Genomic DNA, 27,557 nt, shown 5'->3' with positions numbered 1-27,557 from the left:
TCATTGCATTTTTCATTTTATTTTTTATAGAAAGAGGTTCCAGCACTCAAGTTTTCATCAAGTTCTAACCTTTATCATAGAAGGCTGTGTTTCCCCTCTTCCTGATCTGGTATGTGAAAATCAGTGTACGAAAGACACTTCTTACATGATCAAACACTACTCTCTTTAGATGAGATGATTGATTGAACAGATAATATTGAAATCTTTATTTCTATTTGCATTACAAGTTGTAGTGGTGTGTTCATTTCACATTTCCTAATTGTTGGTACAGACAACCTCTCAGCCACAATATTGTTTTTAATTGATGCTTTGCTGGCTTTTTATTTTATGCTGGCTTTTTATACTGCTTCATTGACTTATTTTTTGTTTGTTTCTATTTTGTAGAAATAGACAACCTCTCAGCTGTACTGGGGGAAATTTAAATGGTGGCTTGACCTGGCCGCCTGATGGTCCAGTGCAAATGTCAGCAGTGGACCCTGCCAGGGCACTACAGCCCCAGCAGCTGCCCAAGAATGTCAGGTGCTGGCAATAATCTTGCCACTAGCCAATAGAGTACACATGATTGAATTTGTGGTGCACTCCCTGTGATAGGAGTGTTTGTAGTCAAGGATGTTGCATATTCCTGGGAACAGCTGTGCATTCTATGCAATGGCAGTCCCTGGGGTAGAAAGCCATCTTGCACATTACAGCCACCATTTAACTGTACAGCTATGTGGAGCTGAATTGGGTCCAGCAGCTTGGACATGATGGCCATGAAATAATTGGCCCTCAGGCCAATAGGAGGATTATTTTTCTTTCTGTGATTAAAACACTGTCAGAAGAGTTCTGGAGGACTCAAAAAATTTCTGACTATTTTGAGACATGTAGGCTGATCTCAGTAAAGGTATTGCTCAACTGTGGATTTTGAAAATTTTTGAATGGATCAATATGGATTCTCTGCTTTTTTATATTAACCAAACAATTACCACAAGTGTAATTGCCACAAATTACCACACAATCTGTCTCCAGGATTGTATGTGTACAAAGGTTTCCTCTTTCACTTCTATAACTCCTCTGCAGCTGTTGCAGTGTGAGCCCACACCCCCTTCACTCCTGAGCCCTGATGTGTCCCTGGATTACCCCTGGCTCTGCCTTTGGAGTGGAAACACACTGAATATGTGGCAAAATAAGCTTTTGGTCCTCCTCTCACTCACACAGCTGTGATGAATTAATCACACAGACTCTAGAGTTAATTTTCTTGTTAAACCATTTTCCTTCTCAAGAAGATGATTGCTCCCAAGGTGAAAATGAGATGTATTGTAACTACCATAATACAACATTGAGATCTGACAAGCAGCATTCAGAATGTTTACTCATAGAAACAAGGTGCCTCAATGGATTGTATCCACGCCTAAAGTTTAAACAAAACACGAATATCAGCTATACATTTCAGATGTCAAAAACCATGAAGAATACTTCAATTTAGGCACATAATGACGTGTATTAGGAGCTGCTCCTAACAGCCTCTGTCCTAGTGGAAAGTATGACCAGATATAACAGAGGGTAGGGATCTTGTTCTCTTAATAATTGTGTAGGTGGGAATTTTGGCAAGTACCATTTTTCATATCATATTTCTATTGATGTTAGAAAAGCTGCATGTGGAGCCTGCTTTCCCTCTGCTATTCTGTTGTATAATTACATCCCTATGTGTTGTTTTAGAGTTAGGTTAGACATATCCTTTTCAGTGTACTTTTCCTGCCAGTAATGCCCCAATCCACAGATCCTCAATACCAGGGATAGAGAATCTGTGGCCCTCCAGATGTCCAACCTGCAAAGATCAGGGATGATGGGATTGGACTCCAACATCTGGAGGGCCACAGGGTCCTACTCCTGATGTAAAATATATAATTTTGGTAGATGCAGCTTATGTCACATTGCTGCAGAAGTTAGAAAAGCTAACCATTCTTTCTGCTTTTAATACTCAACTCAAAGATGGCTAACAAACAATTCATAGGCCATTTGGTTTCCAAACCAATTTTATCTGTTTCCTGGCAACCCCACTAAATAAAGTTATGGAAAAAAGTTTGTGGACAGAAATTAAAACTGTCCTTAAACACTGCAAAAGAGACACTCTCCACATTTTAACGCTGCCTGTATACCTCTCTTCAAGTTTTGTATATGAAAACCCAGCCACAAACTCCCTAAGTGTGAAACCCTCTTAGACAGTGGCTACCTTACCATTGAGCACGTGATGGAGTTAGTGTGGCAAAATACAGAGCAATCCAAATCATGGGGGGGCGGCGCACGACGGGCTGGTGGGAAGCTCCGCGGCATTCACTCCCTGTTCGGCAGTTACCAGGCCAGATTAATGCCTGCATAGTTGGGAGCCACATACGGGGCCTGGAAAAGGAAAAGCCAGCTCCCGGGAATACCCCTGATGGACTGCCTTCAAGCTGATCCTGACTTATGGTGACCCTATTTATTGGGTTTTCATGGTAAGCGGTATTCCGAGGTGGTTTACCATTGCCTTCCTCTGAGGCTGAGAGGCAGTGTCTGGCCCAAGGTCACCCAGTGAGCTTCATGGCTGTGTGGGGATTCGAACCCTGGTCTCCCAGGTCATAGTTCAACACCTTAACCAAGTGCTCCCCATTGAGCACCATTTAAATTATTTTATTCCACCTACACTGGACCACCACACAGCCAGGTAAAGTCACCATTTAAATTTATCCTAAGACAGCATATTCAGCTTGTGATCAACAACAATTCCAAGATCCTTCTCATATATAGTATTGCTGAGCCAAGTATTCCCCATCTTATAACTGTGCATACAGTTTCTTTTTCCTAGGTGCAGAACTCTGCACTTATCCCTGTTAAATTTAATTGTTGTTTTCAGCCCAGTGTTCCAGCCTATGAAGATCACTTTGAATTTTGTTTTTGTCTTCCAGAGTATTAGCTATTCCTCCCAATTTTGTGTCATCCACAAATCTGATAAGCATTCCTTGCATCTTCTCATCCAAGTCATAATAAAAATGTTGAAGAGTACTAGGCCCAGCACTGAGCCCTGCAGTACCCCACTCGTTTCTTCCCTCCAGTTTGAGAAGGCACCATTGATAAGCATTATGAGTATGATTCTGTAGCCCACTGTGGATCCACCTGAAAGTTGCTCCATCCAGCGCACATTTAGGGCTCACCTACACAGTGGTTTAGTGTGTGTTTGGTGCTACTCATATCCCCTTTTAATTTGCATGGTTCACATTATATTACTGGCAAACAAGCTATCATGGAGTTTCCCCCCTATAAATCCGTACTAACCCAGTCCTCTGATAATATAAAAAGGGAAAGAAAAATACCTCTTCACTCCATTTCTCTAGTGCTGCAATGTTTTGAGATGGGTGTGCCAATCATTCTTCTCTCCACACCCACTCCCTCCTTCTCCCTTTGTTCATTTTATTTCCTGTAGGCTAACAAGCAACCTCTGGCTGCTCTTCACCATTCTGCTGGCCCTTTTTATGTTGCTGCAAACGGTGCCTTATTTTTCTTTTCTCCCTAACTTGTGCGCAAAAGCGTAACACTGCTCAAACAAAGATTTGTATTTCAGCTGTATTGTACCAGTGAAGATGCAACTAATCGCATTTCCGGGTTGCTTTTTTAAAAAAATGAAATTAACTGGTAAAACAAACTGAGCATGCTTGGTTGCCAAGTAACCAGAGGGAGTGGAAATGTTAAATTAGAGGGTGTGGTCATTAGGAAACTGTGTGATTGATCCTTCCCCTCAGTGTGAACAGAAAGCACCATGTTTGCAGCTGGCATTGAGCCCTTACTGTGGATGGTGCAAACAAAAAACGGATATAAAAACAGCATCTTTAGTACGAAGTAATGCTCCCATGTGGATAAGCCCTTAGCTACCTTGCTAATCAGAATATCATGGGGCACTTTGTCAAAAGCTTTGCTGAAGTTGAGATAGATTATGTCCACAGCATTCCCACAGTCTGCCTGGGAAGTTACCCAATCAAAAAAATGAGATAAGATTAGCCTGGCAGGATTTGTTCTTGACAAATCCATGTTGGCTTCTAGGAATCACTGCATTGTTTTCAAGGTGCTTACAGACTGACTGCTTTATAATCTGCTCCAGAATTTTCCCAGAGATTGGTGTCAGGCTGACTAGTCTGTAGTTTCCAGGTTCCACCATTCATTCATTCATTCATTTATATACCGCCCCATAGCCGAAGCTCTCTGGGCGGTTTACAGAAATTAAAAACATTAAAAACAAATATACAAATTTTAAAACACAAAAAACAATTTAAAAACAATTTAAAAAGACATGCTAAAATGCCTGGGAGAAGAGGAAAGTCTTGACCTTGTGCCGAAAAGATAACAATGTTGGCGACAGGAGCACCTCGTCAGCAAGATCATTCCATAATTTGGGGGGCACCACTGAGAAGGCCCTCTCCCTTGTTGCCAGACTCCCAGCTTCCCTTGGAGTAGGCACCCAGAGGAGGGCCTTGGATGCTGAGCATAGTGTACAGGTGGGTTCATGTCGGGAGAGGCATTCCATCAGGTATTGTGGTCCTAAGCTATGTAACGCTTTATAGGTTAAAACCAGCACCTTGAATTGAGCTCGGAAATATACAGGCAGCCAATGCAAGTGGGCCAGAATCAGTTTTATATGTTCGAACCGTCTGGTCCCTGTTACCGATCTAGCCGCTGCATTTTGCACAGGCTGCAGCTTCCGAACCATCTTCAGCCCCATGTACAGCGCATTGCAGTAATCTAGCTTGGAGGTTACCAGAGCATGGACAACTGAAGCCAGTTTATACCTGTACAGATGGAGTGTAGCTGGGCCACCAACTGAAGTTGGTAGAAGGCACTCCGTACCACCAAGGCTAACTGAGCCTCAAGTGATAGAGATGGTTCTAGGAGGACCCCCAAGCTCCTTCAGGGGGAGTGCGACCCCATCCAGGACAGGTTGAACATCCACCATCCGGTCAGAAGAACCACCCACTAGCAGCATCTCAGTCTTGTCTGAATTGAGCCTCAGTTTATTAGCCCTCATCCAGTCCATTGTTGCAGCCAGGCACTGGTTCAGCACATTGACAGCCTCACTTGAAGAAGATGAAAAGGAGAAATAGAGCTGCGTGTCATCAGCACACTGATGGCAACACACTCCAAAACTCCAGATGACCGCACCCAATGGTTTCATGTAGATGTTGAACAGCATATCTTTGAAAAGCATATCTTTTTGAAGATAAGAGACAACATTAGCCCTCCTCCAGTTATCCAGCGCTTCACCCATCCTCCACAATTTCACAAAAATAATAGACAGTGGTTCCGAGAGTTCTTCAGCCAATTTCTTCCATACTCTAGGATGCAGATATTTAAAAAATGTAAATGTACTGCCTTCAAGTTGATTCTGACTTATGGCGACCCTATGAATAGGGTTTTCATGAGGCTGAGAGGCAGTGACTGGCCCAAGGTCACCCAGTGAGCTTCATGGCTATGTGGGGATTTGAACCCTGGTCTCCCACGTCATAGTTTAAAATGTGTTGCAGTTGTGCCCTCTGCTGGAAGATCCACCTCCTATCATATTACTTGGAGAAATTATAAGGATTTCTTTCCACTGGGATAATTTGCAGTCTCCATTACGAAACCTCAGGCACTATAAATGTGGCACTAGGTTATCAAATCCTTCTAATGAAAATCAAGGTTCAAACAATTACAATTGGACTCTACATCAATTTATTCAAGTGCACTTCAAAGGAGCACGATCTTGTGCATTTCAAAACTGGTTAAACTCTTTGCTTTAAACTAGGAATGAGGAACCTGTGGACCTCTAGATAATATGGGACGCTACCTTCCATCAGCCCCAACAAACATAGCCAATGGTCAGGGATTATGTGAGCTGTAGTACAGCAACATCTAGAAGACCATGGTTCCTTATATTTGTATTAAACAGCACTTCCTGATAATATGTCCAGGATAAGGGATGCGAACTTTTGTGGTGACATCTTATTATTTATTAAACTTCTATTCCTCCCTTGCTTCCAGAAGGAGCCTAGGGCAGGAAACAAAGAACAAAACACTAAAAACATCTTAAAACATCTCAAAATCAAAACATCTTTAAAATATTCTAAAAATAAAACATCTTAAAAACATATATTTTTAAAATATTTTAAAACATCTTAAAAAGCAGTTCCAAAACAGGTGCAAATTGTGATAAGGTCTCTACTTAAAAGGCTTGTTGAAAGAGGAAGGTCTTCAATAGGCACCAAAAAACAGAGATGGTGTTCGTCTAATATTTAAGGGAGGGAATTCCAAAGGGTAGGTGCCTCAAGGTCCACTTCCTATATGAAAAAATAAATTTTAATCAAAGTAGTATTTTGATATATAACAGAGGGCTGTATCCAACAAAGTTCTATTCAAAGTAGACCCACTGAAATTAAGGGACCCAAGTTAGTCATGTCCATTAATTGCAGCAGTCCTGCTCTGAGTAGAACTAACAGTGGATACAACCCAATGCACTTATATAATAATGTTTGGGTTTGTTGGTTGGGGCAGAAATCTGATATTGAGACGGTGATGCAATGTTATCTCAAGTACAAACTTGAGACCATAACACTAATGGAACTTTACCTTCTCCATTGTAAGGCTTGCGAGAGCAGCCTTTTTCCTGAAAATCCCCGATTCTAAATAAGGTACATTATATAATAATTTATAAGAACATAAGAAAAGCCTGCTGGCCCATCTAATCCAGTATCCTGTTCTCACAGTGGACAAACCAGATGCCTACAGGAAGCCCACAAGCAGGACTTCTTTTTAAATAAACAAATTGTTTATTGTAAAGGTTTTCAAATCCATGAAATAAGGGGACATGATGTCCAACATTGAAAAAAGACAATTTCAATACAATTTGAAAATAAATAAATATAATGACATCAATAAAGAAAGGGGGTGGGAAAGAGGAGAGGAAGAAAGGAAAGAGAAAGAAGAGGAGGAAGAAGAGGAGACAGGGAGATAGAAGAGAGGTTGGACAGTGAAGAAGCCCACAAGCAGGACTTGAACAAACATTTATTGGCAAGATGACTTGGTAGAAAGTCTGATGTATCATGATTAAAGTCAGGGCCAGCCGAAGACATTTCTATTGCCAGATAAGAGGTGGAACAGCAAATGGTGTGCTTCTCCTCCACAAAGTCAAGGTGCACAGTACCCAAGGCAGGTTAAGTTACTTTGGCACTGGAAGCAGAAAAGTCCACATGTAACGCTCTGGGAGTAAAAACAGAGTAATAACGACACCCTAAATCGTTATGCCTGATTCTGCATAATAGTAGGACTGGGAAGCTTAAAGGGGGGTGGTACTTTGGATGATGATGAATCCCCATCCCAACCCAGATGTCTGATATGTTACCCTTAACTGCACAACTATTTTCTCTAGTGTAGAAATACTTAAACTGAGGCAAAACAAACAAACCCCAAGTTGTAGCACAAATTAACTGTTGCTACAGTTGTTATAACTCTGGCTCTGAATTACAGCCATGTGCCAAAAACTGTAGTTGACAAAGGTGCAGATAGATTGTAGCAGGCACCAAATCTTTGTGTGCTTATGACTCAGCTAATAGCTGACAGAATACACAATAATGCCCAATTTCAAATGCACATGCACTTTGCTGCACAGGGTGTGATATGAATTGTTAGCTCTATAGACAAAATATACATACACTCCCAACGGCAACACGGCAATAAAATGCAGAGGTGTACAAATACAGAAATATAAAATGCAAAGGTAAAATGCACAACAAATCTCAAATACTATGCCAAATATGCAAAAATATGCCAAACCCGTTTCGACTTGATTCAAGTCTTCATCAGTGGCACCTATTTGGAGAGCTTCTCTTTGTGCGTGGATTCAGGTTACAATGCTTAAAAATATATATAAAACAAAGATATATGAAAATGCTTTTTATTAACCTAAAAATGTACCAATTCATACTAAAAATATACTAAAAATTAAAAATCAGGCTTACCATATAAACTATGTTGCTGCTGCAGATATCATTTATGAAAATAACTTTGCAATTCTTCTGTAAAGCAACATGATATAAGCCTCTGTAAACATAACCACTAAGGATTGTATTCCAATTCAGGCAAGAATATAAAACAGAAGTTATCTCAAAAAGAGATTGACAATGAACCCCAGAGGGTGACCAAAAGGCAGGGGAGAACCTGGTGACCTCCAGATATTGACTGGATATGCTAGGTGGGGTTGATAGCAGTTGTAGTGTAACAACATCTGGAAGGTCCCAGGTCCCTCGCTGCATCAGAGCAGGGACAGAACTCGGTGAAGACCTATTATGGGATATCCTAGTCTTGCACCGGGGGAGGAACCCAACCCCTCTACCCTCAGCACCATAATCAAAATGCTACTCCTGGTTTGACAGCTGTCAGCTCTCCTAGTTCCAGCCAGGGAAGAGACCGCTTCACCGTCAGCCGTCATATAGCTTCCTCTGTGACTGAAGCATGGGCGGCGGCCAACATGGGTTTGCTCCCTCCTGAGTTCACATTGCCTTCAAGTGTGTTGAAATCTAACTTCTCATAAACATGCATCATTCTCTCGTGTACACACAATCACGACCACTCTCACACATTCTTTCTTCTCTTTTTCCCTCTTCTACAGGCAAAGGCCGTCACATCCTTTAACGCGCAAGCGCACATCCCCCCCGCGACATGCGCACTGTTATCTCCAGTCCAAAAGCGAATAGAATGGACGCTTCTTACTCTCTTTCTCTGCCGCCGGAAAGCGAAGGACGCAAAGGTTGATGGGAATGCAGGGGGCATCCAGAATGGCTGAATAAAAAAAGAAAGAAGGTAGTCTACCACCCCTTCCGCGCAAATGAATTCGCGAGTTGATTCCGTGTTTTAATAGGTCACGGTCCATCTCCGGCTGACCCTCTGTTAATATTAAGTGTTATGTACAATAGAACCATTAGGTCTTCCCACTACGTCTGCCTTCCCCTATTTTAAACCTGAGTATTGATGAGCTTACTTAGAACTAAAACATAAAAATAGAAGTATGTTTTTGAGTGTGTGCAAAGTGTTATTCCATCACTGTTGTGTATTCTTACTGAGAGCCTCCATATCCTGGCGTAGGGGGATTAGATTTGAGACTTGACCCGCGGAATCTTTGAGAGAGTCAGGTTCTCAGTAATGCCACCTTAACTGCCTCTTCCGCTGCCAGTGCCAGTTTCGATTATCATGTTGGTGGTATGAATGAGCGTTGTACTGTCCTTAGGGTTTTATTCCACTTATTCAGAGTAGACCTATTGAAGTTAATAGACATAACTAACTTAAGTTCATTAATTTCCGTGGGTCTGTTCTGAGTAGGACTTTGTTGAATAAAATCCTAAGGACACTTCCAGATACCATTAATTCAGAGTTCGGTACAGTAGTGTTGGTCCCAGGTTTGATTTCACAATTTAAAAAGCAATGAACTGTGGAGAAGGTGATGGTGATATGAATTAGCATTGAATGTCACACTTCATTTATTAAAGGGGGGATGTTATTGTAGCTCAAATTATGTTCAGCACTAACTCCACATGATCTGTCATTTTCAAAGGGTTTCTTGTCTTTCCTAGATCATCATCAGGGGATGATGGGCATCATTCACTCTCTTTCTCTGTGAATTTGTCATGGCTTGTGTGGCTTGTCCCAACACCGAATTCCCCTTCTTGGCAGACAGGCATGCTCATCTTATACTGGCCCAGATCAACAAGATGAGATGTGGGCAGCACTTCTGTGATGTGCAGCTCCAGGTCGATGAAGAAGGATTTAAAGTTCATCGGCTTGTCTTGGCTGCAAGCAGCCCTTATTTTGCAGCTCTCTTTGCAGGAGGGATGAAAGAGTCTTCAAAGGATGTTGTGCAGATCCTGGGTGTCAATGCTAACATCTTTCAGATCCTCTTGGACTTCATTTACACAGGTAGACCAATTTCTAAAACATTTTTGAGACCTTGTTATGCTTTGTGGCAATGCCTTACTAATCTGGAGTTTGTGAATCAAATGTTTTGGTTCATTTCATGCTGTTTTATACCTTGCCACTATTTCACAGACATCCCCCCATTATGTTAGAGGATCTTCACTGGTAAACAAATTACAGTTATGCACCACCAGAATGAAAACTGTTGCTTCCTTCCATTTTGTGTATTATCGCTATTTTTCTCTATGTCATGGTTTCCCAAATTTCTGAATTACTTAACTCCTTGATTAGCTTTGTCATCAACCCCAACCCAAATGATTAGGAATACAAATGAAAGACAATCAAGAAATATCAATATATAATCAGCATTTAAAAATGAACCACTGCACCTGTATATAGCTGTTGAGCAATAAATCGGCATGGTCTGATTATACTGTTGTATTGTGGAATCTTACTGAATACAGAGGTTCCTCATTGACAAGGGATGTGTACTCTGTACATGCCCATGCCCTTTATTTCTGAGGCTTATCGTTCCTAATTAAATTTTTTGCACTATACCTCATAAACTTCTTTTCCACCCCAGGCCCTTTTCATCCCCCTCTTGATCCCTACATCTTTATTCACTCACTGCACAGTCCCATCAATCCCAGGGAGTCAGTATCAACCACTTTGGGAAATCCTGCTGTATGTGAACACAGTATCAAGTGGTGTTAATAATGCAATCTGAAGCACACGTATCTGAAAGTCCCCACTGAAATCAATGGAATTCTCTTCCAAGTAAACATAGATGGAGCTGGGGTGAAATCCTGTTTATGTCTTCTTTCTCAGTGAGGGGGGCTCACTGACTGAATACTGCTCCATACAAAAACAATTCCGTGTGCATTAAAGGGAATTGTAATCTAACCCTCTCCCTGATATTTTAAGCTTTCAAGAGGCAGCTAAACATTCAAGAGGCAGCTGGCATACCCCTTGTTGGGTATGCTTTAATTTGGATTCCTGCATTGAGCAGGGGGTTAGACTCGATGGCCTTATAGGCCCCTTCCAACTCTATATTCTAACTTTCTGTATGCAGGGTTTGGGGAGGAGCAAGGAGGAGCATCAATTCTTATGAGCTGCTCTCTGCAATTTCAAATTGTATAATTGAGACACAAATTTAACACTTCATCTGCAACTCTGGAATATATGTACAGACCTAGTTAATTGTATTAGCATAGCATTGGCTGTTTTACCATTGGTTTTGTGTGGGGGACCCCCCCCATCTATCCTATTTGGTCTAGTAGATGTGAAAAAAGGGTGCCTGTGCTGTACCATTTCCTGACGGGTTCATTACTTTGATTGCTGTTGAACACACACACACACACAACACACACACTAAGATATTAGTAATGTGGCAAGATATTAGTAACGTGCATCAAAGCCCTTCAAAGGACAGTCACAGTTTTTATGGGCAAGCCATATGCTATTGTGTTGGCAAGATTTCATACTGTCTGAAACTAGTCTCCATTGTGCATTCAGGCATAGTCAGCATCGGCAAGAGTAATGTGCAGGAGCTGATTGTGGCAGCAGACATGTTCCAACTCACGGAAGTGGTGGACCTTTGCTGCGAATTTCTAAAGGGGCAGATTGATCCTTCAAATTGCATTGGACTCTTCCAGTTCTCTGAGCAAATTGCCTGTCATGATCTGCTGGAATTCACAGAGAATTACATCCATGCCCACTTCCTGGACATCCATAATGGAGAGGAATTCCTGGCCCTGACAAAAGATCAGCTTATTAAGATCTTGCGAAGTGAGGAACTGAGCATAGAAGATGAGTACCAGGTTTTCACAGCTGCAATGCAGTGGATTCTGAAGGACCTGGGGAGAAGGAAGAAATATGTGGTAGAAATACTGGATACAGTTCGATTTCCACTGCTACCCTCACAAAGGCTTTTAAAATACATAGAAGGTAACTGAATATAGAGTAGTGTGTGTCTTTGCTTTGTTTGTTTTTTTTAAAAAAATCACATCACTTAGTGACCTAGTGTGGGCTCTGCAGACAGATTTTGTGAAGGTTTAACAGCTATAAACAGAGGTACCCTAACAGAACTGCCTCCCACTAGCTCTTAAGCCTGGAATCACTATAATATTGCCACACTGGAGCCTGTGTAATGCTGAAACTTGCTTTGGAGGTTTCCAACAGAGACTAGTGCCATTAAAAATAGCCTGCAACATGATGCACAACATGGTGGCATGTCATCTTGCATAGGCAGGGAAGCACCGGATATGTTCCCATCTGGAGAAAAAGACAAAATACTGTCAGTCTGGTCAAGATGAGGGGTAAGGCAAAAGACTTCAGCTCAGTGGTTTGGCCTGAGTGCATGCCTAACTTCATGCATGAATACTGATAGGTGAGAAAGCATGGCTTTCGTAGGAAAGGGTGAGGATCCTGACTTTGGTTCAACATACATTACTCTAGTTTTTTCAGATTTGGCCCTGTTTATATTCATAAAGGCTGTAAATAAGAGCCATTAATTCAGATGCTTTGAGATGGCATTAGGAGTCTGGGGAACTTCTTACTGCCCTGTAGATTCAACAAAAACTGAGCGTGGGTATTTTCTAGAAGGGCAACAAGGCATTTCACTGTATGTTGGCTTTTAATGGTTGAGTTAATGAAGTGGGAAGAAAGTGATGTATTTTTGTATATGAGTTTATTGAGTGTTTTAAAAAATCAACTGTGACCTATTCTGAGCTCTTTGGTTGGGGGCAAGCTGCAAATCCACAACAGTGTAACTACTCAAAACTACACAGCCACCTAATTTATTTGTAGACTGGCTATCGCTGATTGTCCGATCTTTTTGTCTTCTCAAGGTATTCCTGATTTCAGTCTTCGAGTGGCCCTTCAAACCCTTTTAAAAGAATACTGTGAAGTGTGTAAATCTCCGAAAGAGAGCAAGATTAGCAGTTTCCTGCAGGCAGCGAAGGCACGTCCCCGGAGGAAAGCCAGGAAGTACCTTTATGCAGTCGGTAGGGATCCAGGCTCCTTGTTAGCATTTCATGTCTTTTCAAAACCTGAACTGCTGGAGAAATGCTGCATTAGAGCCTGTGGAGCTGCTAATTGTTCCTGTCTCTGCTTCTTGAAAAGGTGGATATACTCGCTTACAAGGTGGGCGTTGGAGTGACAGCAGAGCTCTCAGTTGTGTGGAGCGTTTTGACACTTTCAGCCAGTACTGGACTACTGTGTCTTCCTTACACCAGGCTCGCAGCGGGCTGGGAATAGCAGTCGTCGGCGGAATGATCTATGCTATTGGAGGTAAGGGTGAAGAATCTTGGGGGTGGGGAGGGGCAGGAATACGCCATTCATTAGTGCTTACTTATCGGTCTTTTATTATATACTTAAATGAAGGAGCTCATCTAGAGACTGACATGCAGCTTTCCAAAGCCACAGTATACAAAAGGTACAGTGATGTTCAGAGTTTGGCAGACAGAACATGTGGGGCTTGCCATTTAGGATTCCTGGGGCAAAGGGACCCTGGTACAGGCCTCTTCCCCAGACTCCCCCAGTCCTTGCTAACCAGCTCCAGGTGCTCTTGGATGAAACCGATTATCTGGATCCGTTTCAATCCAGTTTTAGGCCCGGTTTCGGCACTGAAACAGCCTTGGTCGCCCTGTATGATGACCTTTGTCGGGAGAGGGACAGGGGGAGTGTGACTTTGTTGATTCTCCTTGATCTCTCAGCGGCGTTTGATACCATCGACCATGGTATCCTTCTGGGGAGACTCGCGGAGTTGGGAGTTGGGAGTACTGCTTGGCAGTGGTTCCGCTCCTACTTTGCAGATCGTCGCCAGAAAGTAGTGCTTGGGGAACATTACTCGACACCCTGGACTCTCCATTGTGGAGTCCCTCAGGGGTCGGTTTTGTCCCCCATGCTTTTTAACATCTACATGAAGCCTCTGGGTGCGGTCATCAGGAGTTTTGGAGTGCGTTGTCATCAGTATGCTGATGACACGCAATTCTATTTCTCCTTTTCATCTTCTTCAGGTGAGTCTGTTGATGTGCTGAACCGTTGCCTGACCGCGATAATGGACTGGATGAGAGCTAATAAACTAAGACTCAATCCAGACAAGACTGAGACACTGTTGGTGAACGCCTTCCCCGCTCAGATGGTGAATGTGCATCCTGTTCTGGATGGGGTTACACTCCCCCTGAAAGAACAGGTCCGTAGTTTGGGGGTCCTTTTTGACCCTTCCTTGTCTCTTGAGGCTCAAGTGGCCTCGGTGGCACGGAACGCGTTTTACCATCTCCGTTTGGTAGCCCAACTATGCCCCTATCTGGATGGCGACGACCTCGCCTCAGTTGTTCATGCTCTGGTAACTTCGAGATTGGATTACTGTAATGCACTCTACATAGGGCTGCCCTTGAAGACAGTTCAGAAGCTTCAGCTAGTGCAGAATGCGGCAGCTAGACTATTGACGAGGACCAGTCGGTCTTCGCACATAACTCCTGTTCTGGCTCGCCTGCACTGGCTACCTATTTGCTTCCGGGCGAGATTCAAGGTGCTGGTTATGACCTATAAAGCCTTACATGGCGTGGGACCGCAATACCTGGTGGAACGCCTCTCCCGCTATGAACCTACCTGCTCACTTCGTTCAGCATCTAAGGCCCTCCTCCGGGTACCAACCCATCGTGAAGCCCGGAGGGTGGTTACTAGATCTAGGGCCTTTTCTGTGGTGGCCCCCGAGTTGTGGAATAGCCTCCCCGAAGAGGTACGCCTGGCGCCTACATTATTATCTTTCTGGCGCCAGGTAAAGACCTTCTTATGCTCCCAGGCATTTTAATCATTTTAATCTTTTTATCTTTTTAATCTTGTAATACTAATCCTTTTATCATCTTATATTTTGTTTAATTGTATTTTGTTTTCATTGTGTCTTATATGTTTTGTGATTTTATTATTATGATGTATGTATTTTATCCTATTCTGTTTACCGCCCTGAGAGCTACTTGCTATGGGCGGTATATAAATGCAACAAAATAAATAAATAAATAATAGGCACAAACACATTCTCTTGCAAGTGGATATGTGTAAATTAATTGCAGACATTCGTAGATGTGTAGCCACACCCACAGATCCATAGGATTATTCAGGTAAGATAATCAAGGACTGGGCCTCGTGTAGCTTTCTCAGTGACTCAGTATTCCTTTACCCCTAAAAATTTCACTTTTCTGGAGGATGGCTGTGTGGCTCCCTATACCTTTTCAGGGCTGTGGAAGGAAGAAAAAGGAAAAAAAAATTTGATCACTTTAGCTTTCATCTTCCTGAAGCATAATTTTTTTGTATGATCACTTCTCATTCACGCTTGCGCACACATGCACTGTGGTTTAGTGCTATGTGAATGAGCTTGAGCAAAGCATTGGGCTTGCATGCTTCTCCCATGTGGCTGGGAAGAGGATGTTGGGGGAGTTTAGATCCTGGTTTAAAACAAACTCTGATCAGCCAGCTCCATAATCTATGCTTTTAAATTGGCATGTTATGAATCTTAAGTTTGTTTTAAAGCAGGATCCCTGGTTCAAATGTTAACAGTAAGGCAGGATTCTATACAAGTTTAACTTGTCTCAGCAGACATCCTCACCCTGGCTGCATGGCAGGGGTCAGAGTGTATGAGCTCAGATCCTTCAGGCTCATCCACATAGTGCTAAACCATGGTTATGCATTGCATGTGAACATGACTATTGCTGTATGTATATATACAGCTATGAAACTTACAGGAACTTTGTGCTTGATCAGATAAATGTTGATGCTTCAAATGATCTTTTCTGCTCTCCAGCCAAACTATTACTACGATTCTGATTGCTGGTCATTCAGTAACAGCGGCTTTTTGTGGGTTTTAGGAAATATAGGAAGCTGCCTTATACCAGGTCTATTTGTCCAACTAGCCTATTATTGTGTACTCTGACTGGCAGTGATTCCCCGGAGGTTCAGGCAGAGAGAAGTCTTTACATCATCTGCTACCTCATCATTTCAACTGGAGGTGTCAGAGATTTGAACCAAGAACCTTCTGCATGCAAAGCATTTTTATTTATCATTTGGGATACCAGGCCCTCTTAGGAGTGTTGCATCCAAAAGTGGAGCTGTGCCTTATCTTAGTTACACTTGCTAAGGATGTGGTAAACTTCCTGCCAGAAGTGAAAACTATTTAGTTGTTCTCCACAGACTTCTGTTGTGTGATATAGAAATGTTTTGCAAATTCTGTTAACTGTTGAAGCCTTTCATCATGATCTGCTGTGTTGGTAAGATATTCAGTGAAAGGACCCATTGGCTACTTCCTCTTGTATCATTGTCATCAGACAGTAAGATTTCCCAGACAAGAGCTATTATCAGAATTCTGTTCATTGATCTAATGTTAGCTATAATGTTTGAGCTGCAACTGAAAGATTTGCAAGTGTTGGGATTTATTTCTTGTAAAATTCAGAAATATATGGCTCTCTGAGATCACCTTGATTTGTTTGTTTTCTAAATGTTACTTAAAATATGTGTACCATACCAGTAACAAGAAGAAACCAATTACTCTGGTTTGTGGCTTTTGATCAGGTTCCTTTTAATTCCAGGGCTGTTTGTATCTGAAGCGCTGTAACTGCACCAAACTGAACGTATGGCCCATAGGATCAAAGTTGGAAAGCACCAAAAATCACCTAGTCCAACTCCTTGCCCAAAGCCTGATCTGTCCACCTAGCAGTCCTCCCCAAAGTCATTCCAGGCCACAGCATGGCACAAACAGAGAACAGGTGCATGCAGAAAGATGCTAGGAGAGCAAATTGCTCTAGACAACTTAAATAAAAGAGGCAGGCCACATACACTATTGGAAATAACTGCTGGGGCTCAGGAATTGCAGAAGTTGACTTCCAAATTATTTAACTTCCGTGTATCTTTTTATTAATTTATAAATAAAAAGCAAGTTTCTGTTCCTCATCTTGGCAGAAATGATTTGGGCTGGAGTTGGCATCACTCCTGTTAGTCATCATCCTGCTATTACTGTGCCTGCTACATTCTTTCTTTCCTTTGGCCATTTAACCCTCACTCCTTTCATTATTTTGAATTGACCCTCTCTAATGTTGATCGTATTGAATTGGGGGAGGAAAATGTTTCTGTAGAACAAAAATCTATACTCACAATCTTGTTGATAGTGGCCAGAATACTTTGGGCCTAACTAGCAGAAATTGCCAGATCTGGTTTACAAGAGAAACAGAATTTTTTACAAGGCAAAGTTTGCTGAGAGGTGATAATGTTTGTGAATGATTGGAGTATGGACTTTGGAGATACCAGACATGAAGAAATTTATTTTTGTAAATTAGATTTAATTATTACATAGAATTTAATAAAAGGACAAAAATACTTTGAATTTTGCACAAATACAATTATTGCATATTACATATAGAAAATGGCATGATTTATTTTTTTATGCTGAAGAACTTGCATTTTAGAGATAATACCAGTTCTGATTACAGCATACAATTCTGCTTAATTGACTGTCTCATTGTTGTCATTAGTGAAGAAACACCGAGAACCCATTTAAAGATGGTGCATTGTGGCATGGAGAGGGCCTTTGGCTTTAGAAACAAAGCATTGTAACTTGTAACCTTTATTAGACACTCGAATTGATGCTATTATTCTGCTATTGGTTGAGCAATATCTTGAAGAGTTAGTATACAAAAGATGCTAAACTTCTCTATATTCTTGCCTCTTTTTTAAGGTGAAAAAGACTCCATGATTTTTGACTGTACTGAACGTTACGATCCCATTACCAAACAGTGGGCAGCTGTAGCTTCCATGAACCATCCTCGTTGTGGACTAGGAGTGTGTGCTTGTTATGGGACCATCTATGCTTTTGGCAAGTCCTTTCGCTCTGCAAAATCCATAAACCTCTTAAGCTAGGAGTCAGTGTTGTGTATCATCAAGAATAGGAATAATACTAGAACATGCATGATGGTAACTGACTAGTAGCTTTTTTAGTAAAGTATCTTTTTTTGGTAGCAGCCAAACCTGAATATTTCCTAAATTCTTGGAGATTCCTAAGCCAGAAATATTTGCTGATGACTAAGCTGAGAACTGCCTTGCTTCCAACTTGAATCCTGCATGGTTACAGTTGCCAGATCATCTGTAGAGGATTTAGTTTGCAATCCTAATCCATGGTTGGCAGCACTGGGGATTGATGGAGCAATGCAGCCATTGCCACACCCATAGCCCCATTGCTCATGTGGGTCAGGGCGGAAGTTGGGGAATGTGGAAAAGCCTCAAGATGGAAGGTGGGACAGGGAGGAAAAAAATGGAAGTAAAATGCTTGGCCCAGCGAAGAAGTCTAAATTGGGCCCATTGCCATCATGTGATGGCAACAGGGCTGGCTCAGGATCCACTGGATCCTGTGCCTTCTCAGCCCCTTCCCTGCCCCATTTTGGGTGTTTCTGCTGGCTATTACCAACAGGGATAGTGCCAGCAGTTGCTTCTGTCATCTTCCGTTTGGTATACAGATTGGGACACTTCTTGCTGGAAGAGCTTCCCTGGTGTCGGGAGGATGAGCTGGGCTCCTGGGGGGTTGTCAGAAGAGGATTCAAATGGCTGGCAGAGGGAGGAGGGAGGAACTTACCCTCTGTGGAGCGAAGCCGAAACAGAGGACATGCCAGAGATAGGGTCGCCTAGCAACGGGGAGCCTGAGAGCCTTGAAGTTTTAGAATCCCCCCCAGACATTCCCAGGCCCTCCCTTCTCCGCAGCTCAGAGCAAGAGGGAGGGCTGATCACAGCAGAAAGGCAGAGAGATGGTTTACCCTCAGCTCCTCCTTTATCACCCATAGGGGAATCAGACACTTCAGAAGAGGAGGAGGTGATGCCTCCCCCCTCACCACGCACACGCAGACGGTTGAAAAGACAGGAGAGAAGGGGGGGAAGGCGGGCAGTACCTGATGGGGAGTTAAGGAGGAGCGAAAGGTTGCGCGCCCGTTTAGCCCCTTCTTAAAGAACAGGCAGGAAGCAGCCCCTTGCTCTGTCAACTTTCTCCCAATGTCGCAGGACCTGTATCCCTGTATTGCTTCATGAGAAAGCGCAGTCTTTGTTGGACATTACTCTAATAAAACACGAATTAACTACAACCTCTGGTCTGGTTCCTGAGTCGCATCCTGGGCCTGACACCTGCCAATGGCAGGGCTTCCCTCCAGCAGAAGCTGGCAGATGGGTACCTCTTCTCCATCCAAATCCCTTCTAGCCCAATGAATAGGGAGTTTGGATTGCTGTGTAAGACTTTTAATTGTTGTACTGCATCTAGTTTATTTAGGTGCAAAAGTATGGTAATGCTGGAATACTTACCAGGCAAAACAAAAGAAGTACAGTCATCAGAAGTATTCTGGCTCCAGTTTAGTTGCTTTAGTTCATGCAACTACACTTTTGGAATCAATATTCTAGAGCTGGATTGACAAATCTGTGGCCCTCCAGATGTTGGACTCCAACTCCCATCAGCCCCATGGCCAATAGTAAGAGATTATGGGAGTTGGGAGTCTAAAACCTCTGAAGGGCCAGAGGTTCACCATCCCTGTTCTAGGTTGTTTCATCCTCTTGCTTACATTAGACAGCCTTTTCAACCCAATGTCACTGCTTCAAGGAGACAGAGATGTTTCCTATTTTGTATTCCTTACCTGCATACTTATTCTTGTTTTCAGGAGGCTGGGTTGGAGCAGAGATTGGTACCTCAATTGAACGTTTTGATCCTGATGAGAATAGCTGGGAAGTGGTGGGCAGCATGGCTATGCCACGGTACAATTTTGGGTGCTGTGAAATGCAAGGTGAGTGGGCTTGAATATTTGGATAATTGTTGCTTGTTAATACTGTCACAGACAGTATTCAATAGATGCTTGTTATGATTACATAGCCACATTCCAGTCAACAATTGCAACGGCACTGAATGCACTATATGAGTAAGTATTATATTACACAGGGGCCAAATACTGTGCTTAGTCTGAAATCCTGTACACTAGCGGTGGGAACCTTTTTCAGGCCAAGGGCCTTACTGCCTCATAGACAATACAGAGGTCACTTCTGGAGGCCACATGCCAGTGGTGGGTGGGGCCAGAGGCAAAAGTTGTGGCACCTACCCTTTGGAATTCCCTCCCCTTAAATATTAGACAGGCACCATCTCTGTTAACTTGTCGGCACCTACTGAAGATCTTCCTGTTTCAACAAGCCTTTTAAGTAAAGACCTTATCCCAGTCTGCATCTTTGTTGGAATTGCTTTTTAAGATGTTTTTAAAGATGTTTTTTAATACGTTTTAAAGATGTTTTGTTTTAATGTTTTAAAGATGTTTTGTTTTAATATGCTTTAAAGTCTGTTTTTAAGATGTTTTAGTGTTTTGTTTGCCACCCTGGGCTCCTTCTGGGAGGAAGGGTGGGATATAAATTTAATAAATACATAAATAATAAAAGTAGGCAGAACAACAGATGTGACTCTATTTGTACAGTAAGTTACATACCAGTCTTGCAAAAGCTGGGGATTTTAACACACACATCTCTGTCCTCCATCTAAGCAAGTAAAGAAGCATTGTTGCAGTTCAAAGACATATTCCAGCCAAGCAAAAGCACTTGAGGAGGGTGTAGAGCAGGGCCAGTAAGGGAAGTGTCCTGTGGAGAATTCTGAAGGCCAGATAGAGAGACTTGGGAGGCTGCATATACACACTTATCTAGGAGTAAGTCCCATTTGAACCAAGGAGACTTATTTCTGAGTATATACACATAGAATTAGGCTGAGGTGTTTGGAGAAAAAAATCTCCACAAGAGTCGTGCTGTCTTGAAGGGCATTATGCAGACTATACAAAACCAGTTTTTAAAAAGTAGTGTATTGTGCAAAAGACCTCTGATTGTTCAGAAAGCAACTTTAGACTGCAATCCATAACCCATTTATTCAAGAACAGTCCTAGTAAGGGAGGCCATTGGAATTTATGTGAATAACTGGGCTGTGGATTGCAATCAGTCGTGCATGTTTCATAGAAGTCCCTTTATCACCAACAGTGTTCATGTAGAATCAGTATAATACAAATTCCTTACATTTACAGGTTTAATTTATGTTGTTGGTGGCATTGGTAATGAAGGAATAGAACTGTGTTCTGTCGAAGTTTATGACCCAATATCTAAGCGCTGGTCTGCACTCCCTGAAATGGGCACCAGAAGGGCATATCTGGGTGTGGCTGCGTTGAATGACTGTATCTATGCTATTGGAGGATGGAATGAGACTGAAGATGCCCTTCCAAGTGTTGAGAAATACTCTTTTGAAGAGGTAGGTTAGAGTTCCCGCAAATCAGATTCCAAGGTCTATTCGTCTTTGATTATACTGGTTTTTGGTAGTTTGTCTAGTTAACTGTACATTTCTTTGTAACTATTATCAAGAGTGTGTTAATTTATCCTCCAAAGTAGCTCAAGCCATTTGTGTGTGTGTGTAAGATTGTGTTCAGATGTGCATAGTTGGAGCAATGAACTTTCTGAGGATCTGTACTTAGTCCTTTTGGGACAGACTTCTACACTGAAGCAGGATCAGAAATAATCAGTTTTCCCTATTCACAGAGGAAGCCAACTGGGCAGAGAACTGATTGGCTGTTGTGGCAGTCAACTCCCTCCTACCGTCCCATCTAGCTGTGTAAAATGCTGGCCCTTATGGCAGTCATGAAGGTATTCTTGCCCAGAGCAGTATTTTAAGTCTTCTGACTGGGTTTTAAACAAAGAGTACAGAAAAACAGCTTGGGTTCGTAGTCTGGGAGTCTTTTTAGACTCTTCCCTCTCACTTGAGGCTCAAGTAGCCTCGGTGGTTAGGAATACGTTTTACCAACTTCGGTTGGTAGCCCAGCTACGTCCCTATTTGAGTAAGCAGGACCTTACATCAGTGGTACATGCTCTGGTAACCTCACATTTGGATTACTGTAATGCACTTTACGTAGGGCTACCTTTGAAGACAGTTCGGAAGCTACAACTAGTGCAAAATGCGGCGGCCAGATTGCTGACAAGGACCAAGCGGTCCGAGCATATAACACCTGTTCTGGCCAGCTTGCACTGGTTGCCAATATGTTTCCGGGCTAGATTCAAAGTGTTGGTATTAACCTATAAAGCCTTATACGGTGCGGGACCACGATACCTTGCGGAACGCCTCTTCCGATATGAACCGGCCCGTGCACTACGTTCTGCTACGAAGGCCCTCCTCCGGGTTCCAACTCACAGGGAGGCCCGGAGGGTGATGACAAGATCTAGGGCCTTCTCAGTGGTGGCCCCCGAACTATGGAACAGTCTCCCCGAGGAAGTACGCCTGGTGCCGACTCTGCTCTCCTTCCGGCGCCAGGTCAAAACCTTCCTATTCTCTGAAGCATTTTAAGTTACACTGATTTACTTTTAAAAATGTTTATTGTATTGGATTGTTGACTGTATTTTAGTATTATTTTGTTATTCATTGTATTTTTATGCTATTTTATGTTCACCGCCCAGAGAACTATTGCTAGTCGGGCGGTATATAAATTTAATAAATAAATAAATAATAATAAATAAATGAATAATCTTGCTAAGCGGAGCGGGAGAGTTAAAATTGGCCAAAAGTTTGTCTGATGTGTGAGTTCGATGGCTGCCCACCCTGGAGTCAGCGCCAGGTTCACGTAGCAGTTGAGCAAATAAAGCAGGAGTAGCAGAGCTCATCCCGCAGCAGAAAAACTTTCACCTGCTCCTGGAGGTAGTTAATGACTATTTATAGCCTAAGCCTACTACTTCCCAAGTCATGTAATGTACCTGATGAAGTAGACCAGTAACTATAAAATCTCATGGCACCGCACCAAGTAGTCTCTAATGGGAGGTTGCAGTCCTTTTGTTGTCTTGTATGACAGCCTGACAGTTGTTCTTGAATTAATAAACATTTTAGCTGATAAAAATGTGACAACTACAGATTGAAACAATTTAAAGTTGTCTCAATGGTGACCTAATACATACATTTTCTATATTGTATTATTTATCAGTGGTCCTTTTTCACTCTTAAGGTTATGTCTCACTCAGAATTTTCAGTTATAGGAATACTTATGAAAGTCATTGCTGTTTTTCATATTATAAGAAAGGGTCTGCACAAAGGCTGCTGAGATCCCTCCAATGTGATAGTTGTTATTGAGTGATCTTGTTACTAAAAGCCCTAACATGGGAAGCAGTCTTCATCCTCTTTTTCTCCACACCCCCGTCCAGTCCAGTGTCATAAACTGCATTCAAAGTGCTTTCTGTGTACATTATAGCAAAGGATGGGAATCTGTGGCTGTCCCGCTACTGCTGACTACAAGTCCCATCATTCCTGACCATTGGCTATGTTGGCTGAGACTGATGGGAGCTTTGAGTCCACCATCTTCTGTAAGGTCACAGGTTCTCCATCTCTGCTGAACAGAAAGCTGACTGAGAATATTAGGTTGCTGCTAGAGCTCCAGACTGGCTGGGGTCAATGTGTCATAAATGAGCAGGACAATGCATGGGCACATGGACTAGTAACTTCGGTTGAGTTTCCCTCCAGTCTTCACTAAGTATTATCCATTAAAAATATTTATTTATAAATATTTAAATAGCTTTGATATACAAACATTATATAAATATTTATTTTCTATTCCATATTAACCTTTTACTCTGGATTAATTAATCTGAATAATTTTAATAATCCTTGGTTCTATAGTTGGGCTCCTCTGGGAAGAAGAATGGGAAAGAAATCCAGAATAATAATTCATAGTAGTAATAATGTGAGTTAAAGTCCACTCCGCTAGTAAGAATGTGGTGAGTGATCAATGCTGCACTGACTTTCCTGTAGAACTTCTTTATATCTGCTTATTGTAGATTTAAATTATAGCACTTCCCTGGAGAGGGCTGTACTTCATAGAAAACATTTTTTAAAAAACTGTACTTGTTTCAATCATCAGGAGAAATGGGTAGAAGTTGCTTCAATGAAGGTGCCAAGAGCTGGAGTATGCGTTGTAGCTGTGAACAGCCTCCTTTACGCCACAGGAGGAAGGACTGCCAGCTATGATTCAGCTGCTCCAGTAACTTCGGATTCTGTGGAGGTTTATAATCCCCATATGGATACTTGGACTGAAATTGCTAACATGATCACCAGCCGTTGTGAGGGAGGTGTGGCAGTTCTGTGACGAATACAGTACTTAAAAAAAACACTTAAAATTGGGGAGTGAATTTTTACATGTTCTGGAAAAGGTGATAAATTGGGCACCTTTAAGAAAGATTGTCTGAAGTTAAGAGAGACTTCCAAAATGTTCACTGGCTCTGCTTGAAACCCTTATGCTTCACTGTGGAGTACAGACTTCATGGCTAATTCTGGCTGCTGTCCTTGACACATGGGAAACCCTCTGCTGTTTGTCATATCCCAGGATGCAATCAGAATGTGGTTGGACTTGCTGTCTTTGAAGCAGAGAAAGTTGAATTTAACCTAACCACATGACTTCATGTTGAAGCAAACAGTTAAAAGTAATAGCACTGATTTTATCTATATATATGCACACATACTATAAATGAGTTGGATGGAAGAGGGAAGTAGCAGTAGCAAGACAACCCATCATCAGATGGTGGGTCGCCTGTGCACCTGTTATATCAAAAATGCCTTTTCCCTCTCTATAGCTTGGCCCATGCAATTACATCTGTCTGCAGGCATCTCTATTTACAGATGAGTACTGAACATGCCACTGGAAAATACAGATGGCTGCCTTACAGTCAGGTAGGTGGGTTGTATGGGTAAATGCTCACTAGAAAGAAATGGCATAGGTATGTAAGGCTCATATCTGGAATATGAGAATTCCCCATCTAAGAATTTCCCTATACTTTTAAAGGCAATGGTAACACTCCACAAATTGTTTAAAATGCTCTATATGTAATTTTTGCCCCATTCTAATCACTTTTACTTGGAAGTAAGGCCTGTTGATTTATCTGAAACTTAGTTCAAATTAAGTATGCTTAGTATCTTAGAGGACTTTGAAAGTCATTTTGTACACAGCAGATTGTTATTGTTCATTTTTTTAAGTAGGCAAAACAAGCTGCTCTTTGAACTATTGTGTTGAACATTCAGAACAAATGAGAGGGAGGCAGACTCTTTGGAATGTGTATTCATTCATTAATCAAAGACATCTTCTCTATTGCAAGTCCAGCATAATGGAAAGGCTTAAAGTATGTTGGTACATGTGTTCTCTAGACAAAAAAAATATTATCTGATGTTTGGAAGCTGAGTGTATTAAACATACCCAGTATAAGTTATGTGATCATACCAGTTAAGAATTTAAACACAAAGTTAAAAAAAAACTGTATTGTCAAGGTTTGGGTTAAGAGTGACATGATTACACTCCTTATCTTTTCAATTCAAATTCCATTTGTATTCTTAAAAGCATTCTATTAAACATAACCCTAAAACAAGAACTTTTGTGTGTTCTTAAAAAATGCTAGAACTGTTTTGCATTGATTGTTTGTTAGTACAGCAAGCCGAGATCCAATACCCAGTACAATGAATGAAGATACTTTCAATATTGATCAACGTGAGAGAGGAATAGCTTACACCATCAGTTATAAAACTATTGATTAAACTACAAAAAAGTAAATAAATGTTCAAAGGGCATATTCAGTACCAGAACATTCATACACACTGCTCAGAAATGCAAATAATTAAGCAGTATATGAATGTCTTAAATAAAAAATAATGAAAACACATCCAGCTACATGTACATATAGCGTGGCCTTGAGCCCTTCAGTTTGTTCATTTGAATAATAGTTTTTTGATGCAAGATACTTTACTCAGAAATGTCCCACTGCATTCATTACATTTTCAAAGTCATTGTGATTACACTTTGAGATAGATGTTTGCCCTGTTCACTCATATGAGTAAATTCCACTGATTTCAGCTTAATTTACTTCAAGATAAATATGCTTATTATACTGTACAATCTAATTCTATCAGTGTTACTCATAAGTCCCTCTCTGATGGGACCTACTCCCAGGTAGGTGTGTGTCAGGCCCAGGATGGGACTCAGGAACCAGGCTTGTGGTTGAAAGCAATTCAGATTTTATTAAGGTAATATCCAAACATAGACTGCGCCTTCTCATGAAGCAACACAGAGTTATAGATCCTGCGACGTGGAAGAAAGTTGACAGAGCAAGGGACCGCTTTCCCGCCTGTCTCTTAAGAGGGGGGCAAACGGGCGCGAAGCCTTTCGCTCCTCCTTACCGGACCCTCGGTCACCACCCTCCTGCCCCCCTTCCTCTCCTGTCTTTTCAACTGTCTTCGCGTACGTGGCGACGGGGGAAGCACGGGCCCCTCCTCTTCTGAAGTCTCCGACTCTGGTATGGGAGAGAGGGGGGGGTCAAGCCTCAAACTGTCTTGCAATCTCTCGCCGCTTTTCTCTGGCTCAGGAGGCAGCGTGGGAACTTCGAGGGAAGACTCCAGTTCTGTGAGACCTTCAAGGTCTCCGTTGCTATGCAACGCTATCTCTGGAATTTCCTCTCCTTCTCCAGTCTGCTCTAACGAACTGGGCCCCTCCTCCTCCGTTTCTGAATCCTCATACCCCCAACCTGGCACCTGGTCGTCTGACGCCCTGACATCATCCCCTCTCCCATGCTGTGCCCCCCCCTCCCGACTGGCTTGGGGCGATGGGGAAACCTTCGGTGAAAAAGTTTTACCAAATCTGGAGCGTGCACATCAGTTTCAGCTTCCCAAGATCTGTCTGCCGGCCCATAGCCCTTCCAGTGAATCAAATACTGCAATTTGTTATGCCTCATTCGGGAGTCCAGAATTTCTTCCACTTCAAACTCAGTTTGCTCATTCTATTAACGGAGCCCCTGGAGGCTCCTCTGGCCGCAATTCGCTGGGGGGGGGCTGCTTTTGTTAACAAGGATTGATGAAACACAGGGTGTATTTTAAACGTGTCTGGTAGCTTTAGTCGATAAGCCACGGGATTAATTTGAGCCTCTATTTCAAAGGGCCCCACCCTTTTGTCCTGTAATTTCCTACATTTGCCCGGCATCTGAAGGAAACGAGTGGACAGCCATACTTGATCTCCTGGTTGAAGGCGGGGGCCCTCCCTCCTGTGCAGATCAGCAGCTCGCTTGTACTCCGTCTTGGCTTCGTTTAGCTGCTGTTTCAATGTCTGTTGAACGGCCTGTAACTCCTTCAGATAGTCTTCTGCGGCCGGCACCAGCACCCCTTCTGAGCTGCTTGGGAAGGCTTTAGGATGAAATCCATAATTAGCGAAGAACGGGGTTTGCTCAGTGCTGGAGTGCAAAGCGTTGTTATAGGCAAACTCTGCAAAGTGCAAATACGACACCCAGTCAGTCTGTTGATAGGACACATAACAACGTAAATATCTTTCCAAAACAGCGTTCAGGCGTTCCGTCTGACCATCCGTTTGGGGATGATGAGCGGAAGAGAGTTTTAGCTCCGTCTGCAACTGTTTCCACATTGCTCTCCAAAATTTAGCTGTGAACTGAGTTCCTCGATCTGAGACTACACTGTTTGGCAATCCATGCAACCGGTAGATTTCCCTGATGAATAACTTGGCTGTTTCTTTTGCCTCTAAGGCCCCTGAACAGGGAGAAAATGCGCCATTTTGGTG

General features: G+C 42.4%; 1 protein-coding gene and 1 long non-coding RNA gene across 4 annotated transcripts; one reads left to right on the top strand and one right to left on the bottom strand.

Moving 5' to 3' along the window:
* Nucleotides 1–13: 13 nt before the first annotated feature.
* IPP (intracisternal A particle-promoted polypeptide) lies at nt 14–25,551 on the top strand. 3 transcript variants are annotated; one of them, XM_061632823.1, is made up of 10 exons: nt 14–109; nt 8,648–8,838; nt 9,606–9,948; nt 11,461–11,892; nt 12,795–12,950; nt 13,069–13,236; nt 17,672–17,809; nt 19,626–19,748; nt 21,012–21,232; nt 23,874–25,550. In XM_061632823.1, the coding sequence occupies exons 3-10, from the start codon at nt 9,660–9,662 to the stop codon at nt 24,096–24,098; spliced, it is 1,752 nt and encodes a 583-aa protein (XP_061488807.1). In that variant the 5' UTR covers nt 14–109; nt 8,648–8,838; nt 9,606–9,659; the 3' UTR covers nt 24,099–25,550. The 3 variants fall into 3 exon arrangements, with proteins under 3 accessions (XP_061488807.1, XP_061488808.1, XP_061488810.1); XM_061632824.1 differs by lacking the exon at nt 14–109 and having other exon boundaries at nt 8,640–8,838; XM_061632826.1 differs by lacking the exons at nt 14–109; nt 8,648–8,838 and adding an exon at nt 8,876–9,041 and having other exon boundaries at nt 23,874–25,551.
* On the bottom strand, nt 6,787–8,709 carry LOC133387636 (uncharacterized). Its single transcript, XR_009763526.1, has 3 exons — nt 7,998–8,709; nt 7,813–7,892; nt 6,787–7,209 (listed from the first exon to the last, which is right to left on the bottom strand). It is a non-coding gene; the product is annotated as an uncharacterized LOC133387636 (long non-coding RNA).
* Nucleotides 25,552–27,557: the final 2,006 nt, after the last annotated feature.

Source organism: Rhineura floridana, chromosome 6, assembly GCF_030035675.1.
Source record: "Rhineura floridana isolate rRhiFlo1 chromosome 6, rRhiFlo1.hap2, whole genome shotgun sequence".
In the NCBI taxonomy this organism is placed as follows: Eukaryota; Metazoa; Chordata; class Lepidosauria; order Squamata; family Rhineuridae; genus Rhineura; species Rhineura floridana.
Note: the sequence above shows the minus strand (reverse complement) of the source record. Positions and strands in the feature narration are given on the sequence as shown.

What these genes read in the sequence shown, in the direction of transcription:
- IPP (XM_061632826.1), top strand. Translation starts at nt 9,660, where the DNA reads ATGGCTTGTGTGGCTTGTCCCAACACCGAATTCCCCTTCTTGGCAGAC. An exon ending in GCTTTTAAAATACATAGAAG is followed by an intron (nt 11,893 to 12,794) that starts GTAACTGAATAT and finishes TGTCTTCTCAAG; the next exon opens with GTATTCCTGATTTCAGTCTT. An exon ending in TGGGTGCTGTGAAATGCAAG is followed by an intron (nt 19,749 to 21,011) that starts GTGAGTGGGCTT and finishes TTACATTTACAG; the next exon opens with GTTTAATTTATGTTGTTGGT.